This window comes from Fukomys damarensis, unplaced genomic scaffold, assembly GCF_012274545.1.
Source record: "Fukomys damarensis isolate Sample0158 unplaced genomic scaffold, DMR_v1.0_HiC HiC_scaffold_31, whole genome shotgun sequence".
Classification (NCBI taxonomy): domain Eukaryota; kingdom Metazoa; phylum Chordata; class Mammalia; order Rodentia; family Bathyergidae; genus Fukomys; species Fukomys damarensis.
Genome location: NW_022900943.1, coordinates 12,285,346 through 12,303,049, shown reverse-complemented (window position 1 = coordinate 12,303,049; position 17,704 = coordinate 12,285,346). Strand labels below are relative to the sequence as shown.

Here is a 17,704-nt window from a genome sequence, read left to right as displayed (position 1 = left end):
TTACTAAGTAGCTTAGGCTGGCCTTAGACTTGTGGTCCTCCTGCCTCAGGCTCCCAGTGTTGAGATTACAAGTATGTATTTTTTGTTTTAATAAAGTGTGTGAATTACAACGGGGTAATCCACCATCTTAGAATTTAAGGTGGTCATTAGGCATGTTAGTCATTGTAGTGAATTTCAGTAAATGCTTTCAAGGTCTTTGAAGTGTTCAAGGAATTAGTCTAATATGCTGCTTCTCAGACAGCCATACTATCTTGATTGATGTTTGCATGTTTGTTTTTATCTTTCCTCTGTTATCTAGCTACATTTTACTGTTGAGTGCCTTACTCTTAACAGTTCTTATACATCTTCTAAATTCTGTTTGTCCATCTCAGACCTCCAAGTTACGGTAGTGTTTTTTTGTGTTATGGACGGCCATCCAAATTTTTAGTTTTACCATTTCTTTATATGCAGTCCTTTGTAAAATCTGAAAGCTATTCGCAGGAATATATGATATAACTGAGTATTTTACAACTAGTTTACATAGGGTGGCTTCTTTTTTTCCCTAATTAAATGCTAAATGATACTGGCAATTTAAATTCATCCAGCAAGCAAGCATCAAAGCCTGAGGCACAATCCCACCTCTTCAGTAAACTCATTCTTTCCTTCTTTGGTTTATATGGCGTTATGCTTCCTTATGTCTGTTCTTGCCTAAAAAAGCTTAGACAGTGGCCCTCTGCCCTTTCTGCCCTGTTCAACTTAGTAAACCAAGAAAACTCATCTCTTCTAGTTACCAACCTCACTCTTAGGCATATAGTGATGGTATAGTCATCTCTGATTTGTCATCACTCATCATGCTTCCATTTGAAAGTCTTACGATTTTTCTAGTTTAATTGGAAAAGGGACAGTCTTTGCTTCCCTGATTTCTCTTCTTAACTTATTGATAACCTCAGCCTCTCTAGTACCTCATTTGATACCTTGAAATCATCTTTTGTTCTTTTTCTACCTTTCATAGCAATAAGCTCTACCCCCCCCCCAAAATGCATAGCTGAGCATGGTGCATGCTTGTAATCACAGAACTCTGGGAAACCAAGGTAAGAACTACAAGTTTAAGTTCAACCTAGGTAACTTAGTAGCTTAGCAAGACCCTCTCTCAAAATAAAAACTAAAGAAGGGCTGAGGATGTAGCTCAGTGCAAAAGCTCTGGGTTCAATCTCTGGTTTCACAAAATCAATCAAAATATTCTTCCTCTTTGAAGGTAAAAATGACTTGATACCTAATATTTGCTTTAAAACAATGCTTCTGGTTCTTTAATGTGTACAATTGCTTGAGAACTAGGGTTCAAGAGGAAGTCATTATACCAGACTCTCTACTTTGAAGTAATAACTTCCTTATCCAAGAACCATACATGGTTGCTTATTTCCTGTTCTCTTTTATTTTACTCTCCAGCCCTCCTGGAAAGTCTGTTGCCAACCAGCTGTGTTATCATTGTATCCCTAAGTCTAACCAGATTGTTCTGATTTTGACAGAGGATGTGTTTTTCTTTAACTTTTATTTTTATAACTACATGTTTGCAATGCATAATGATTACTTTTCCTCCTATGAGGTTGATACATATACATAGCATGTCTTTTTTTATGTTTATTGGTATTTTTAGGTATACAGTACGTTTACATTCATCATTGGGATCTTGTACCTTTACATGATGTATCTTGGCTTTTATTTTTTCCCTATACCCCTGCCCTCCTTTTACCCCCTCCACCCTTCCGTATTTAAAAAGACTTTGTTTCCATTTTTTCCTTTTAATTCTTTTTTTTTTAATCTCTTTTTTGCAAAAGATCCATGCCCGTTTTCTTAGTGTCATTTTTTTATTTTACATTTTGGATTTCTCATGTAAGAAATTGTAATATTTAAGCTGTTTTTTATTTATTTCATTTGACCTTATGATCTCAAGGTATGTCCATTTTCTTATAAATGACTCAGCCATTGTATATAAATACCTCATTTTCTTTATCTCTTCATCTTTTGATGGACATATGGGCTGCTTCCAAGATTTAACTATTATGAATTGTACTGCTATGAACATGGGTATGCATGTATCACATGATTTAACCTTATCATGAAGATACCTAGAAGGGGATTATTTGGGTCCAGTGGAAATTCTATTTTTAGTTTTTCGAGGACTTTCCATACTGATATCCATGGTTGTTGTACTGATTTGCATTCCTAACAACAATGTAGAAGGGTTCCTTTTCCCCAGCAGCCTTGCGAACATTTATTTGATTTCTTGACGACAGTCCTTTTGGCAATAAGATGGAATCTCAGTGTTGTTTAAATTTGAATTTCTCTAATACCCAGAGATGATGAGCATTTTTTTCACATATTTATTGGTAAAAGTGTCTGTGCATTTCAGTTTCCCCTTACATCATTGAATCTTATTTTGGAGAGTTTGATTTGATTTTGAGGGCTATATATAGTCTAGATATTAGTTCTCTGTCTGAAAAATAGCTGGCAAAAACTTTATTCCCATTCTGTAGATTGTCCACTCCGTTGGTTGTTTCCTGTGCTGTTCAGAAGCTTTTTAATTGGATTGGGTCTGATCCCATTTGTTCATTCCTGATGTTATTTCTTGTGTAACTGAGTTCTGTTCAGAAAGTCCTTGCCTACACCTATGTCTTCAAGAGTTTTACCTATTTTATCTTCCAGGATATTGTTTCTATTTCAATATTTAGACCTTTGATCCATTTTTATTTTAGTACAGTACATCTTAACAGATACAGGTCCAGCTTCAATCATCTGCATGTTACTAGTCAGTATTTCCTCAAGTTTATGTGTTTGGGCCCTTTTGTCAAAGATCAGATAATTGAATACTCCATGGAGTTACTTCTACATCTTCCATTGTGTTCCTGAATTTAGAGGAAAAGCTTTCAAATTTTCCCCATTTAATGTGATGTTGGCAATAAATTGGTCATAAATGGCTTTTATCAGATTGAGATAAGAGCAATCTATATCTATTTTCTTCAGAATTTTTATCATGAATGGATGCTGGATTTTGTTACAGGCTTTTCCTGCATCTCCTGAGATAGTTATATGATTTTTGTCCTTCTGTTTATGTGATGTATTACATTTATTCATTTGTTGAACAATCCCTGCATCCCTGGGAGGAAGCCTACTTGGTCATGATGTATGATCTTTTTGATGATTTGTTGCATTCTGTTTGCCAGTACGGTGGTACCTTGGTTCACAAACTTAGTTTGTTCCATGATATTGGAATAGATGGCTACATTTGTGTTTTTCAGAACCATGGCTGTGTTTGTGTTTCTTACCCAATACAGAGTTTGCAAACAAAATCCTGCCAAATGCTTCTGTTTGCAACCAAATTGTTTGCAAATAAGAACATTTGTGAACCAGAGAACCGCTGTGTCTTGTTTAGAATTTTGTTAATCTATGTCCAGTAAGGAGATTGCACTGTAATAGTTCTCTTTTCTTCCTAATCTCTCAAGTCTCACTTTAAACCTTTAAAGTTGTTAGTACCTAAAATGTACCAATAAACTCAATGAGAAAAAAATAAAGTTTTTAGCTATGTCAGCCAGATCAGTAAAATGATCTCTCACCTTTTTATGAATTTCTGACATTTGCTTAGTTTTTCCAGGATAATTCAGCTCTACCCTCAATTTAACATTCGTTGGTTTTGTTCATTAACTGTATTATGTGTTAAATTTTGTTCTACTCTAGCCAGAAAACTGTATTTCTACAGAACGTAGAATGGATTCAAATGGTACAACCTCAGTAAATATTCAAGATTGGATTAGGAATGGTGAAATGTTGAAAACATCTTTACGCTAGTGTGACTCTAATTTCTTTTTCTGAAATTTCAGGTTCGTGATGCAGAGAGCATTATGCTGAACCTTGCTGGACAGCTCATCATGATGCAGAGGGATAGGTCTGGCCCTCAGGTCAGGGACAAGGACAGTAACCCCAACCAAAGGAAACTTGTGAGTAAAATACAAGGCATTTTAGACATTAAGAAGAAATAAGATTAGGATAACAATTTAAGAAGAGAATAATGTCTTACGATTCAGAAACTGAGAAAGTATATAAAATTCATTTTAAACCTCTGGCTACAACACTAAAGGGTCAAAGGTAAGGTCCCAGAATAATAAAAAGTCCTGTACTCCAGCTATTAATGGCTTAGGTATTACTAGTTGTAAATGGTAATGGTAAAAACAAGGATTGGTGAAGGGATTCCCCCCTGAACTCAGGACCTTTCATTTGTCAGGCAGGCATGGCTCCACTGAGCTAAATCCCTGGCCCCTGAGGGATTTATTGTTGGTCTGTTTTTAGATTTAACTGTATATACTTTGAAAGGTAGAATAGTTATTAACTCTAATTCTAGAGGGTTTTTTTTCCTCAAAAGTTGTACTATCATTCTGAAAAATGCAGTAAATTATTACTTAGGAACTTAAGAACTACAAACTTAATAGGAAAAAACCTGATTCTTCTCTCTCTTCTCCAGCTGCCATTCTGTCCTCCTGTTGTACTGGCGCAGTCTGTTGAAAATGTCTGGACTACATGTCGAGCAAATAAACAAAAACGTCACCTTCTGGAAGCACTCTGGCTCAGCTGTGGTGGTGCAGGGATGAAAGTCTGGCTCCCTCTCTTCCCTAGGGATAACCGCAAGCCACATTCCTTTTTGTCTCAGCGGATCATGCTGCCTTTCCATATCAATATATATCCCCTTGCAGTTCTGTTTGAAGATGCATTGGTCCTTGGTGCTGTCAATGACACTTTACTTTATGATTCTTTGTACACTCGGAACAGTGCTAAGGAGCAGCTGGAGGTGCTGTTCCCTTTCTGTGTTGTGGAGAGAACCTCCCAGATCTACCTCCACCATATTCTTCGTCAACTTCTGGTCAGGAACCTTGGGGAGCAAGCCTTGCTCTTGGCTCAGTCCTGTGCTGCATTACCTTACTTCCCTCATGTGCTGGAGCTTATGCTCCATGAAGTGCTGGAAGAAGAAGCTACCTCACGGGAGCCCATTCCCGACCCACTGCTTCCCACTGTGGCAAAATTTATTACTGAGTTCCCCCTTTTCCTACAGACAGTTGTGCATTGTGCCAGGAAGACTGAATATGCACTGTGGAATTACCTTTTTGCAGCTGTTGGAAACCCTAAGGATTTATTTGAAGAATGTTTGATGGCTCAGGATTTGGACACGGCGGCCTCTTACCTTATTATTTTACAGGTAACAGTTCTCAGAAACAAGAATTAGGAAAAAAGAAAAATCCTGTGTTGACACTCTGATTGTGTTTAAGGATTAGTCACATTTTCTCTTTAGTTTATATCTTTCCTTTTGAAGAACTCAGTTTTGTCAAATGAATACTATAAAAGAGCACAACAAAGGTATTTTATTGTCTGTCTGTAAATAGGGCTATTACTGACTGACTTTTGAGGGTTTTTTTTTGCTTGTTTGTTTGCTTTTTGAGACAGTTGTCTTACGATGTAGTTGAGACTGACCTGGAACTCACTACATAACCCAGGCTGGTTTCAAACTTACAGCGATCCTCCTGCCTCAGCCTCCCAAGTGCTGGTATTACAGGCATGCGCCACCATGCCCAGCCTTTTTGAGTATTATTTTAAACACTACTGAAAAACCTTTTATTACATATGTTGTAATGCATATACGATATGCATATTACATTAAAAATATTACATTCATTTACTAAATATAGGAAATATTAACAGTAAATGTTTGGACATTAGTGCATTTATCTGAGCTTCACAAAACAATTCATTTCCTTACTGTGTAGCCTTGTTAAGGGGCCAGGGATTTAGTTCAGTGGTTCTGCCACTTGCCTTGTGAGCACAAGGACCTGAGTTTGATCCACAGTACCAAAAAAGAAAGAATTGCTAAGGGGATTCTCAATAGACTTGGGTCATAACCAAACGTAGGCTCCCAAGAATAAAGTGAAAAGGCTTCCGCAGTGTAATGACCCTCATAACCCATTTTTCTCAGTGGGTTCTTTGAGGCACCAAAAATTAGTTTAATTATATATTTGACATAAGGCTTCACAGTTTGTTATTCCTGAGAGTCTGATAGCATTTTGACAGGCTTCATAAAAGTTATTTGTAATTACAGCAAAGTTTCCATTGATACATAAGGAGTTAATCCTAAAGCTCAGCCTGATGCAGCTTACTTGCTTCATGACAAGTGATTGAAAACAGAGGAGATAGTCAAGCAGAGGCTAATAGCCTTGAGAGTGAGTCTGTGATTCCTTAGCCCAAAAGAAAAATGTGCACAGAATTATAAGAATGGAAAAGAAATGCCTAAAAGTCTGTTTGTTCATTTTTGCAGTACTAGGGATTGAGCCCAGAGATAGCCTGATATACATTCCTGGCCTTTTTTTTTTACTAAGTTGTTAAGGCTGTCCCTGAACTTAACGTCCTCTTACCCTCTTGAGTTGTTGGGACTATGGGTATCCAGTACTGTGCCCATGTAGCACCTGTTTTGTTTTTGTTTGGGTCACACCTTAGGCCTTCAGTGATCTCCCTATTAATGGGCTTGGAAACTTTAGCAGATTTCCTAAATTGCTGTAAATTGGCAAATAATAATTACATTTAAATTCTTGTACTAGTCACTTTTCCATGAAAACCAACACAGGTAGTAAGGTTGAATTTATGAGAGAAATATTGAGGATGGTAAATGAATAATAGTACTACTTGGTATGCCCTGAAGCACAGATTTTATAGTCATTCTCAGACAGTTCAGTCCCTGGAGGCAGCCCTAAGCTTTTTTTGGAGTCTGGCAAAAACAGATTTATATTCTTGCTCTTCTGCTGATCTTCAGCAATTTACAAAACTGAGTTTCCTCATCTGTTAAAAAGGGGGGGTGCAGAATGATACATCTATTTTACACAGTGACAGAAAGTAGTAAATAATGTTTGTAAAGTATCTGGCATGTAATGGTATTCAACAAGTTATAATTTGTATTATACCAGCGAAGTACTTGCTTCACTTTCCTTTTTAATGCTCCTTCTAATCATACCATTAAATTAATCTGTACAGTATTATATCTGCATCCCTTGGCTTTAGGGAATTGTGGAGAAAAGAATTGTACATATCTTCTCAAAATCATGTAGTATAAAAGGAATGCTGTCTTCCTTGGTTGTTTCTGTAGAATATGGAAGTCCCTGCAGTAAGCAGGCAACATGCCACCCTTCTGTTCAACACAGCGCTGGAACAAGGCAAGTGGGACCTATGTCGACACATGATTCGATTTCTTAAAGCCATTGGCTCTGGAGAATCTGAGACGCCTCCATCCACACCTACAGCTCAGGTCATTTGCAGAATTTTGTAGTTTCTTTAGGCCATACATCTGTAAGGCAACTTTGTCTAACTGTATTGCACATTATGTGTTTTCATAGGAACCCAGTTCAAGTGGTGGATTTGAGTTTTTCAGGAATCGAAGCATCAGTTTATCCCAATCAGTTGAAAATGCTCCTCCTAGTAAATTCAGCTTACAGAAAACACTAAGTATGCCATCTGGTCCTTCTGGAAAAAGGTAAGAAAGAACCATTATTGCTTTTAGGACAACTGTGACACATTGTATTTTAAGGCATTTATAAAATAAAGTCATTTAATCCAGTTGCAAATCCTTTATTCCCAAAAGACATAGGAAGCCCTCAGAAGGCTTTCCTCTTCCTTTCCACTAAGTTCACTCTGTACTCTGTGTGAAGTTTCTGCACCTTTGTACTAGAGTACATCTTGATGAACTTGTTCTGAGTACAGCTGACTACTGCTGATGACAGAATCAAACCAAAAAGGAAGATAGGTATGCAGATCATACAAAAGGTGTCTGAAAGTCAAGTTTTACCCTTAGAAGGAAAACTTTACTATGTATGCCTTTGACTGTCATGTGACTTTTTATTAGAGAAGTCAGTTAACAGTGGGAAAGCCAAAAGAATTGTATTCTAGGGGCCAGGAATTTAGTTCATTGGCACTGTGCCTGTCTTGCAAGCACAAGGTCCTGAGTTGGATTCCCAGTACCAAAAATAATAATAATAATAATTGTATTCTGAAGGGCAAAGTCTACTTCATCTGGAGATTTGTTATTATCTCTGGGAAGGTGAACATTATAAAATTAGAATTTCCTCTGGTTTGCAAGGTCCTTAAATTTGTTGTTACATATCCTTGGCTGTTTTTTTGTTGTTTGTTTCTCTCCCTCTCTCCCTCGCCTCCCTCCCTCCCTTCCTTTTGTATTTTTCCTATTTGTATTGTTACTAAAGTACTATTCATCTTTTGTAATACTGGAGATTAAACCCAGGGCTTTCAACACTGAGTTGCATCCTCAACTCTTTCTTTTCTTCATTTTTATTTTGAAACAATTTTTATTAACTAAGTTGGTTAGGCTGGGCTTGATCCTCTTGCCTCAGTCTCCCAGAGTGCTGGAATTACAAGTGTGCACTACATCTGGCTCGCCACATTTTTTATTGGGATATATTGCTGCTTTCCTTTATCACTAGACATTAACGCCCACCTCTAACACAAACACACATAATCATCCTGGGCTATGTACAAGTAAAATGCAGCTACAGATGGCTATAAACAGTTGCCAATTAAATATTATTTGCTCAGCCATACTTTTAATTTAAATATAGGCTAATAACTTACCAGGTGATTATTATGTGCCAGGTACTCTTACAAGCACTTACATGTATAGATCCTTTAATCCTTACAACTCTGTGGATGTATGGGTGAAGAAACAGGTTCATAAAAATAAACTTGTTTATGTTCCCAGAACTCATGGTAGTCACATCTGAACCCAGACAGTTCTGCTCCGTAGACCAAGATCTTTATTGTCCACAGCACTGGCTCTCAGGGAGGGGACCATATACCCTAGACCAAACCAGTTACACTGCATCAGTTCAGACAAGCAAGAGATAAGAGACTGGGTTTAGTTATTGGTAAGTTTTTCATATGACTACACAACCCGAACTGAGAGATTTAATTTCACTTTACATCTCTCTTTAATTTCATTCATACAGCCTCTGTCCTTCTTTTCTTAGGTCTTTAGTTACAGCACTTATTTTCTGCTTTCTTCAGCCATTCACCTTCCTAGTACAGCTTTTGTCCCGTTTTTTTCCTATTCCAGGTGATCGTTCTACAAATCAGTCTTGAAAGCCTACTATGCCTCCAAGTGTTCAGCAAGATATAGTGTCACGTAGAGGGGAAGCCCTGGGGCTTTTTCTTCCCCTTCAGACAATATTTGATAGTGGATCTCCTACCTCATCCGCTTTATCAGTGCCACTGCATAAAACTAGACTGTATTACTTTCTTATTTCCACTTACAGATGGAGCAAAGATAGTGACAGTGCTGAGAACATGTACATTGACATGATGCTATGGAGACATGCTCGGCGTCTTTTAGAAGATGTGCGATTAAAGGACCTTGGCTGCTTTGCAGCCCAGTTAGGCTTTGAGCTAATTAGTTGGCTATGCAAGGAACGTACTCGTGCCGCCCGAGTAGACAACTTTGTGATCGCCCTGAAAAGACTCCACAAAGATTTCCTTTGGCCACTTCCCATCATCCCAGCATCCTCTGTCAGTTCTCCTTTCAAAAATGGAAAATACCGAACAGGTAATATAGGCTTCTTTTCACTTTTACAAGGTGAATTGTTTACTACAAGTATTTAGACATTTTGCTGTTAGTTGAGATTCAAGCAAGTCTTTTTATTCCAAATTCAAGCTAATTAAAGCCAGCTTTTTGTATAACAGTGGAATACCCTCCATTTAATTGAGGATTTCGTAAAGTATAACTTAAGTCTCTTACTCCTTTGACCCTGAAAGTCTGCTTCATAAATCTAATCGTTATCTTATAAAGAAGTTGAGAACTGGTTGAAGTTAAAAGCTACCGAGCTTACCTTATTATGAGAAGGAATTTTGTAACCCATTAGTCAGGCACTTCAAATTAAGCTAAATTGTTATTTACCAGATAGAATTCATTCCAAGGAAATAGTGAAAATTATCTTTGACAGCTTGACCCATTTTCTAAACTAGGAAAAATCAAACTGAAACTGCATATTTAAGTATAACAAAAATTAATAGTAGAATTTTTTAAAATTAAGATATTTTCAGATTTAATTCAGATTAAATTTCCTAACTATGAAAATTTTAAAACTTTTTATTATGATATTTGGAAAATTTGTATCATCCTTTAAGAACCAAGGCAACTCATGTAAGATAACAAAATGAAGTTTTGTCTAGTTCCATTAAGACACACAATATATGGCATCTTGTGTATTTGTTATAATTTCACATCCCTAGTTTTTGAGCACATAATACAATGCAGGATAGCAGTTGGCTTTAAATTGATAGTATAGGTTAGGCAGGTGGAAAGGATAAAAGAACTGAATAGGAAATGGCACTTTTTGTTTATTCTTTGACCTAACCTACAGTGGGAGAGCAGTTGTTAAAGTCTCAATCAGCTGACCCTTTTATAAACCTTGAGATGGATGCTGGTGTCTCTAACATCCAACGGAGTCAGAGCTGGCTCAGTAATATCAGCCCAACCCATAATGAGATAGACACAGCCTCATCCCATGGACCACAAATGCAAGATGCTTTCTTGTCACCTTTATCTACTAAAGGTAAGGGCCATTTTGTCCCAGCTCTTCCATTTCTTTAGGACAAAAGTCTATTACAGTATTTCAGGTGTCAGTCTTCTTTCAGCATCCTGAAGGATTAGCTGTATCTTCTAGGAGGTAAACAATTACTAGAGCAACAATATAGCCTTCACTATACTTTGCTGTTTTGTTAGTTACATGACTTTGGTAAAATCGCATGCACATGAGCATTATTAGATGAATCGTTGCAGTTCAATTTGTTTTGAGACAAGATCTTGCTAAATTGTTTTGGCTGGATACACATTCACAATTCTACTTCAGCCTCCTGCATAACTGAGACTACAAGCCTGCATGCACCATCATGCCCACCTCCTTTTGCAGCCAATTTTTATGATAAGAAAACCCTAACTTTAACTTCTTAAGTTAAAAATAATTTTTAAAACTCTAATCAGAATGTTACCAAACCACCCCTCCTTCTTTTTGGTACTAGGGATTGAACTCGGGTCCTTGCACTTGGACGGCTGAACCACTTAGCTAAATCCCTGGCCCAAAATTCCATTTTTTTCATGTGGACCTGTAGCATAAAAAATTTGATTCCATTATTGTTTTTTATTTCATCAGTAAAATTTTGTGGAAGTTTGCTTGTTCTCTTACTATATATATGTATAATAAGTTCCTACACACTGTCTTTGATTTTGCTACTTGTCCTTCATTGTCTAAAATATTTACTGTCTGGTCATTTCCAAAAACTATACACTAATCTCTGCTCTACAGTTATGGGTAAGTTAATATTAGAGGTTTTGAAACAGTTTATGTGTATATAGGGTTATATAATATAGGAGTTTAAATAGTAATTAGTCTGAATTTTTGGCAGTTTCTTAATGTCCATTTACTAAATGTTTGATTAGTCCACCTACACTATTATCTGAATTTATTATACTCAGAGACTTATAACTACTTTTTCCATTACTTTTTAATTGTAAAATACTTCACCCTCTTGCATTTTTAAGTATAAATATCAGTAGTACTGGCTACCTCCTCACTGTTTTGCCATCAAACACAGTACTGTCCTACAAAAACAAAATTGTGTGTATGTTATTTAGTAACAGCTCCCCATTCTAAGCTACTTGTATCCAAATTGTTTTCTATGAATTTGATTATTCTGAGTACTTCATATAAAAAAATATAGTATTTGTTTCTGGGGAGCCTGGCTTATTTCACTTGCATTACATCCTCAGGTTCATCCAATTGTAGTAAATATCAGAATTTCCTTCCCGTTAAGTCCACAGATTATTCCACTGTGCTTATATACAGTTTGTTTCTCTGTGGAGGGACACTTGAGTTGCTTCTACTTTGAGTATTGTGAACAATCCTGCTATGAATACAGATATAGAGATGTTATCTCTGAAATTCAGCTTTCAGTTCTTTTGTGTAAATACCCAGAGATTGGATTACTGGATCATAAGATAATCTACTTGTGATTATTTTAGAAATTGTCATACCGTTTCCCATAACAAATGCACCATTTGACATTCCTACCAGTACCATCAAGGGTTCTGGTTTCTCCACATCCTCACCAACACTTATTTTCTGGTTTGGGGGTTTTTTTGTTTTTGTTTTTGTTCTGGTACCAGCGATTTAACTCAAGTCCTTGCACTTGCGAGACAGGTGGCAGAACCACTGAGCTAAATTCCCAGCCCGATTTTCTGTTTTTTAATAGTAGCCATCCTAAGGACATGAGGTGGTGCCATTACTTCTTTTAGATAACTTTTCTTAAAGAGATAATTTCAAACATATGTAATAAGTAGAGAAAACAGTAGAGTGACCAATTCTCCCCATTGCCCATCATTCAGCTTTGATTATTACCATGGCCAAAGATGTTTATCTGCTACTCCTGTCCAATATCATTTGACACACATCCAAGGCAGCTTATCAGTCTACAAGGACTCTTATAAAAGCATACTGCCATTGTCATCCTGCTAAAAATCTAATAATTCTTTAATACCATCAAGTATCTAGATTTCCTATTGATTCATAAATGTCATTTTTTAAAAAGTCACACCTTCTTACACGCTGTATATGTTTTTCTTTTTAAATGATTGTCCCCCACCCCATACCACTTTCACCCTTGCAATTTATTCATCAAGAAAATATGATTCTATGGATTTATGAAAAATGTGGATTTTGCTGATTGCATCCTCGTGATTTAGTTGAATTGTGTACTGTGTGTTTCCTGTAAATTGGTAGCTAAATCTAAAAACTTGGTCAAATGGTAACTAGATTGTTGAGGGGAAGGGAAGGTAGACTGCTTACTGATGGTAGTATGTTTTTCCATCCCAGGGTATGTGATTTCTGTTTATGGCTCTACTGATTTTTTTTTTTCAAGTACTATTCATACAACATGGCTATTTTAGCAGAATTCATGTTCTGATTTCAAAATCCTGTTGATAAATCAACATCTGAGGAATAGCTAATAAAACTAAAAGGAAATATACTTTCTACAAGAAGCTGGTTTATAACTTCTAGGATTTCTTCATCAGGTGATGAATGCAGCATTGGTTCAGCCACAGACCTGACTGAAAGTAGCTCCATGGTAGACGGAGACTGGACAATGGTGGATGAAAATTTCTCCACACTCAGTCTGACCCAATCAGAGTTGGAGCACATCTCCATGGAGCTGGCAAGTAAAGGACCTCACAAATCCCAAGTCCAACTCCGGTGAGTTTTGCATATTCGAAAACACAGAAAGCTACTCGGCATTTGTGCAAAAGGGGTGCAGAAGCCACTTTACTAATAACCATACTTTTTAGCATAAATCATTGTATTTTTTATGTAGGTATTTGCTACACATTTTCATGGAGGCAGGGTGTCTGGACTGGTGCATCGTCATAGGCCTGATTCTTAGAGAATCTTCAATAATCAGTCAGATTTTGGTTATTGCACAGTCTTCAGAGGTAGATGGAGAGATGTTACAAAACATCAAGTCGGGATTTCACGCAGTGGACAGATGGGCCTCTACAGATTGGTAAGTGCTGGTTCCCAGAAGCCTATTAGTTTTTGGTGAATCCTATCCTTTCACATTGACTTACTGTTCATTTATTTTGGGTATTTTTTAGGTTTATAGAAACAAAGTTTCATATTCAGACACATTACATGCACTATATACACATACATATTTTTGGTACTGAGAATTGAATCTAGGACCTCACACATGCTAGGCAAGCACTGTAACACTGAGCTGCATTACATCCCTGGGCATTTTTAAACTTTGAAACATTGTTTCACTGTATTACCCAGGCTAACCTCAGTCTTGAAGTCATCCTGTCTCAGTCTCTTTAACACCTGGGATTACAGGCATGTACCCATTCGCCACCATGCCTGTCTCACTCTTAAGTATGCTTTCTTTAGTAATTGTTTTGTACCCAACCATGTGAATAAGTAATGTCCATTGAGTAAAGTTTATAGTGGTGGTCATTTTATAATGTGAATGTGTCACTGACTTAAGATGATGCAGTATAAATGATCTTCAAATTAGTCTGCAATTTAAAATTTGTAGTTCTGTGGAACTGAAAGTTGCAATAAAAATGTCTGCTTGAAAAAAAAAAAGTTAAATAATATTCAATGCCACTTACGAGCATGTCCAAATTAAAAAATAATGGGTGGAAGTTCAGAGCCTTGGACCTCCAGCTTGTCCTGATCATCAGTATAGATTTGAGGCTTTTCATTTCCCATACTTAGATCTAGTTTTCCTTAATTGCCAGATGTTCCATTTTTAATTGTAACACTTGTTTTAAAAGATCAGTCCTTGCTCCTACAGCTGAAAAATTTGACTTAAGCCTGTCCTATATACAGCTCCTGTGCTGGGTAAGGCACCTAAGAAACCTTCCCTCTTCTTGTAATCTCTTGCTTGCCTCATTGTACCAGTGTTTACTAGAAGTGTATCCATCACATTTTGTTAGGTCTTTTGAATTACAGCATATGAAAACTAATTTTTCCCCCTCTGTTTAGCCCTGGATATAAGCCATTTTTAAACATCATTAAGCCACAACTGCAGAAGCTCAGCGAGATAGCAGAAGAGCAAGTCCAGCCTGATGCCTTCCAACCAATAGCAGTGGGTAAGACTCCTGAACAGACTAGCCCTAGGGCAGAGGAGAGCAGGGGCTCCTCTGGCCATGGAAATGTCCCCCAATGTGAGGTTGGGGGTAACAGTATAGTTACCCGGAAAGAAGAGGACACAGCCCAATCAGAAGAGGAGGAACCATTTCAGGATGGGACTTATGACTGTTCTGTGTCCTAACAATAGTATAATGTCACAACAGTCAGTATTAATTAGCAGCGGTGTGCAGCTGAGTATACTGTGACCTTGCGAGAGAGAACTCAGCTCACAGACTGGTAAAGTATTACTACATTTTAATGAACTCTTAAGAAATCTCTTGGATTCTATTAAAAATGTGATATCAAATAAAACATCTTTCATAAAATTTTTTAAAGCTGCAGTGGAAATAAAGACTATTGTACAGGTGTACCTTTTTTGTTTTACTCAAATGTTGGTAGCTTGCAAACCATGGGGATAGTTTTGTCCTGGGTGAGCTTATAGTTTCGTATGTTTTATGGTTCAGCATGTGTCTAGACTGCTTTTTTAAAAATAAATGCTAAGGTGCTTGCTGTAGCTCATTAAGCACTTGAGCTACCTGTTTGCTTCCTTGGATAGAGCTCACTGGACTTCCTGTTTGGTTCTCTGAATAGATGACTACCCCTTGCATTTATGCTAATGCAACGGAGACTTCTCTTTGGCTTTACTAAGCCTTTAAATCTCAGACCTGAACTGATGAAAGCTTATTTACCTGTCAATTAATGTGCCTGTTTTAGCAAGCTTGATTCCTACTAGATCAATGTAGGCAGTGGTATGAGGGGTAATCAATTATACCACTATTTTGTATCAAAAAAAAAAAACTATACCTTTTTGTAAATGCTCTTGTGTAAATATACTTCAAAGGCGCTGTTCATATTTTTAAGGCTTGTATTATAATTTGTAAGGTTTTACTGGATTCTGCATGAGTATAAATACATACTCTTAGCATAAAGACAGGGCTTACACTTCTTTCCAGAAATGAGCAGCCTTCATAATGGAACATGGATTTAATGGCTTTGTCATAAAGTCACAAAAATGGTCCCAATGATCATGAAGTGGAACAGGTTTTGTTCAAATTAATGTTTCTTATTTATTGCTTTTGTAAATTGAATAAAAATGAACTTTTATGTAAATACACAGCTGAATCCTATATTATCACAGCTACTAAAATATGTAAAGAATGCATTCTTCATTGTAAACTTTAAAAATATTTTATGTATTTCTAGATATGACTTAAATTTTAGTTTTCATACATTATGAAAACAGTACCACATATTCCTTAATTGCTTCAGACTATACACATGTCAACTATATGTAATTCTGATTACCTAATAACAGTATTAATTTAGATAGCTTGTTTGTACTGTGCAATTTGAACAAGGAATGCAATGTAATTTTTTATAAAAACATGTTTATTTTTATAACGATGTATTAGATGTGGACCAAATTCATACCACTATGTGAAACAGCCTCTCTTTTCATAGTGCAGTTACAGTTCAGAAATCAAATCTGGTCCTCTAGCCTTGCTTTTTAAAGTACATAGCTACACTTAGTTGTCTGTGCCAGATTTCCTTTGAAGGGAAACTCAATCATTTTGAAATTGCTTATTTCAAAATTTATCAACTATTGAAAATAATTACTGAGTTTGATAATTTACTATCATTTACTTTTTGCATTACAAGTGCAATAATTTCACATAATAAAACTCCAGATGGGTGGAATATGTGACTACTGTACCTGGTTCTTCTGGTGCTCCTTTTTATTTAAGTTGTCAGCTCAAACCACCTTTCTCTAAATCTTAAGATAAAAAAATAAACCAGTGCAAAAAGAAACTAAACTGAAATGTCTTCTCCTGTCCTAATCCAGTAGGGGGAGAAGAAACAGCATTACATTTGTGTTTCATGTGAATATTCAGTTAATAAAAATGATTTACCATTTATAAACAGTTGTGATCTTTTTCAGATATCCTAAATAAAACTGCTGAGTTCATCTCACATTCTTAAAAGCAGGTCACCAATAAGTTAACATTATTTCTGTAGTTTAGGCTGTGAAACTTTCCTTCTGTAAAATATTTTTTAATTAGTAGATATAGGATGTCCCAAGGTAAGAAATTTAGCAAGGTTATAGAAAACTTTACTCTTACAGTTTGTTATATACTTCAGTTTTTTTGTGGGTTTTTTTGTGTGGCGGGGTACCGGGGATCAAACTCGGGTCCTTGTGCTTGTGAGGCAGGCGATGGGACCACTGAGCTAAATCCCCAGCCCTCTACTTCAGTTTTTAAAAGCTCACTTTATTTTGCTATCTTACTTGGTTAAAATACATACAAACAGTTTAAGCCATAATTTAACCAGTGCACTTAAATATTCAGCATAATTATTTGAAGGTTATTAGATACATTTAAATTATTTGCTGACACCAAAATAAGTTACGTAGGGGTAGAGCCAACATTTACTTGTAACTAAAATTGCTGATACCTCTGTAATGTGTATTTTTTACTTGGTAAAGAATAAAACCACACTACAAGCTTGTTTATTTATCATCTTAGGTTAACAACAAAAAGTGTATTTATTAAAAGCTTCAGATATTCTAAGACAACATGGTTGGCGCAAACCTATTTTTTTCCTGCCCTTCTCATTCATTCATTCACACACACACACACACAATTACGTAAGTGTGTGTGTGTATGTGTATTTTATAATTCTACCTTTTAGAGTTCTTATGAACTGGCTACAAATTCAGACATTTATTTAAAAGGCTTGTGTGTAGATGTAGAATTGGGAACATCAAGAGGTGGTAGCATCCTCGATGCCTGACCGCAAACTATTGGAAGAACAGTTGTATTCATAGCATGAGAAATGTCCCAAATTAATAGAAAATTATGTATACTGTATAGGCTCCAAGTGTACAGATTAGACATCATCTTTTAATAGGGTTAAAAATGATTTTCCTGTATTAAATCTGATCTGATGGTATG

The 17,704-nt window shown here is 36.4% G+C and overlaps 1 protein-coding gene across 2 annotated transcripts in view; it reads left to right on the top strand.

Moving 5' to 3' along the window:
• The window catches only part of Ric1 (RIC1 homolog, RAB6A GEF complex partner 1), a 96,632-nt gene extending 79,674 nt beyond the window's left edge, over positions 1-16,958 (top strand). For both annotated transcript variants that reach the window (XM_010620828.2, XM_010620827.2), the window contains exons 18-26: positions 3,855-3,971; positions 4,493-5,221; positions 7,154-7,312; positions 7,401-7,537; positions 9,327-9,613; positions 10,431-10,622; positions 13,139-13,316; positions 13,435-13,623; positions 14,607-16,958. In XM_010620828.2, the coding sequence (XP_010619130.1) occupies positions 3,855-3,971; positions 4,493-5,221; positions 7,154-7,312; positions 7,401-7,537; positions 9,327-9,613; positions 10,431-10,622; positions 13,139-13,316; positions 13,435-13,623; positions 14,607-14,895 (2,277 nt within the window). In that variant the 3' untranslated portion in view covers positions 14,896-16,958. The remainder of the gene's footprint in view (positions 1-3,854; positions 3,972-4,492; positions 5,222-7,153; positions 7,313-7,400; positions 7,538-9,326; positions 9,614-10,430; positions 10,623-13,138; positions 13,317-13,434; positions 13,624-14,606) is intronic.
• The last annotated feature ends 746 nt before the right edge of the window (positions 16,959-17,704 follow it).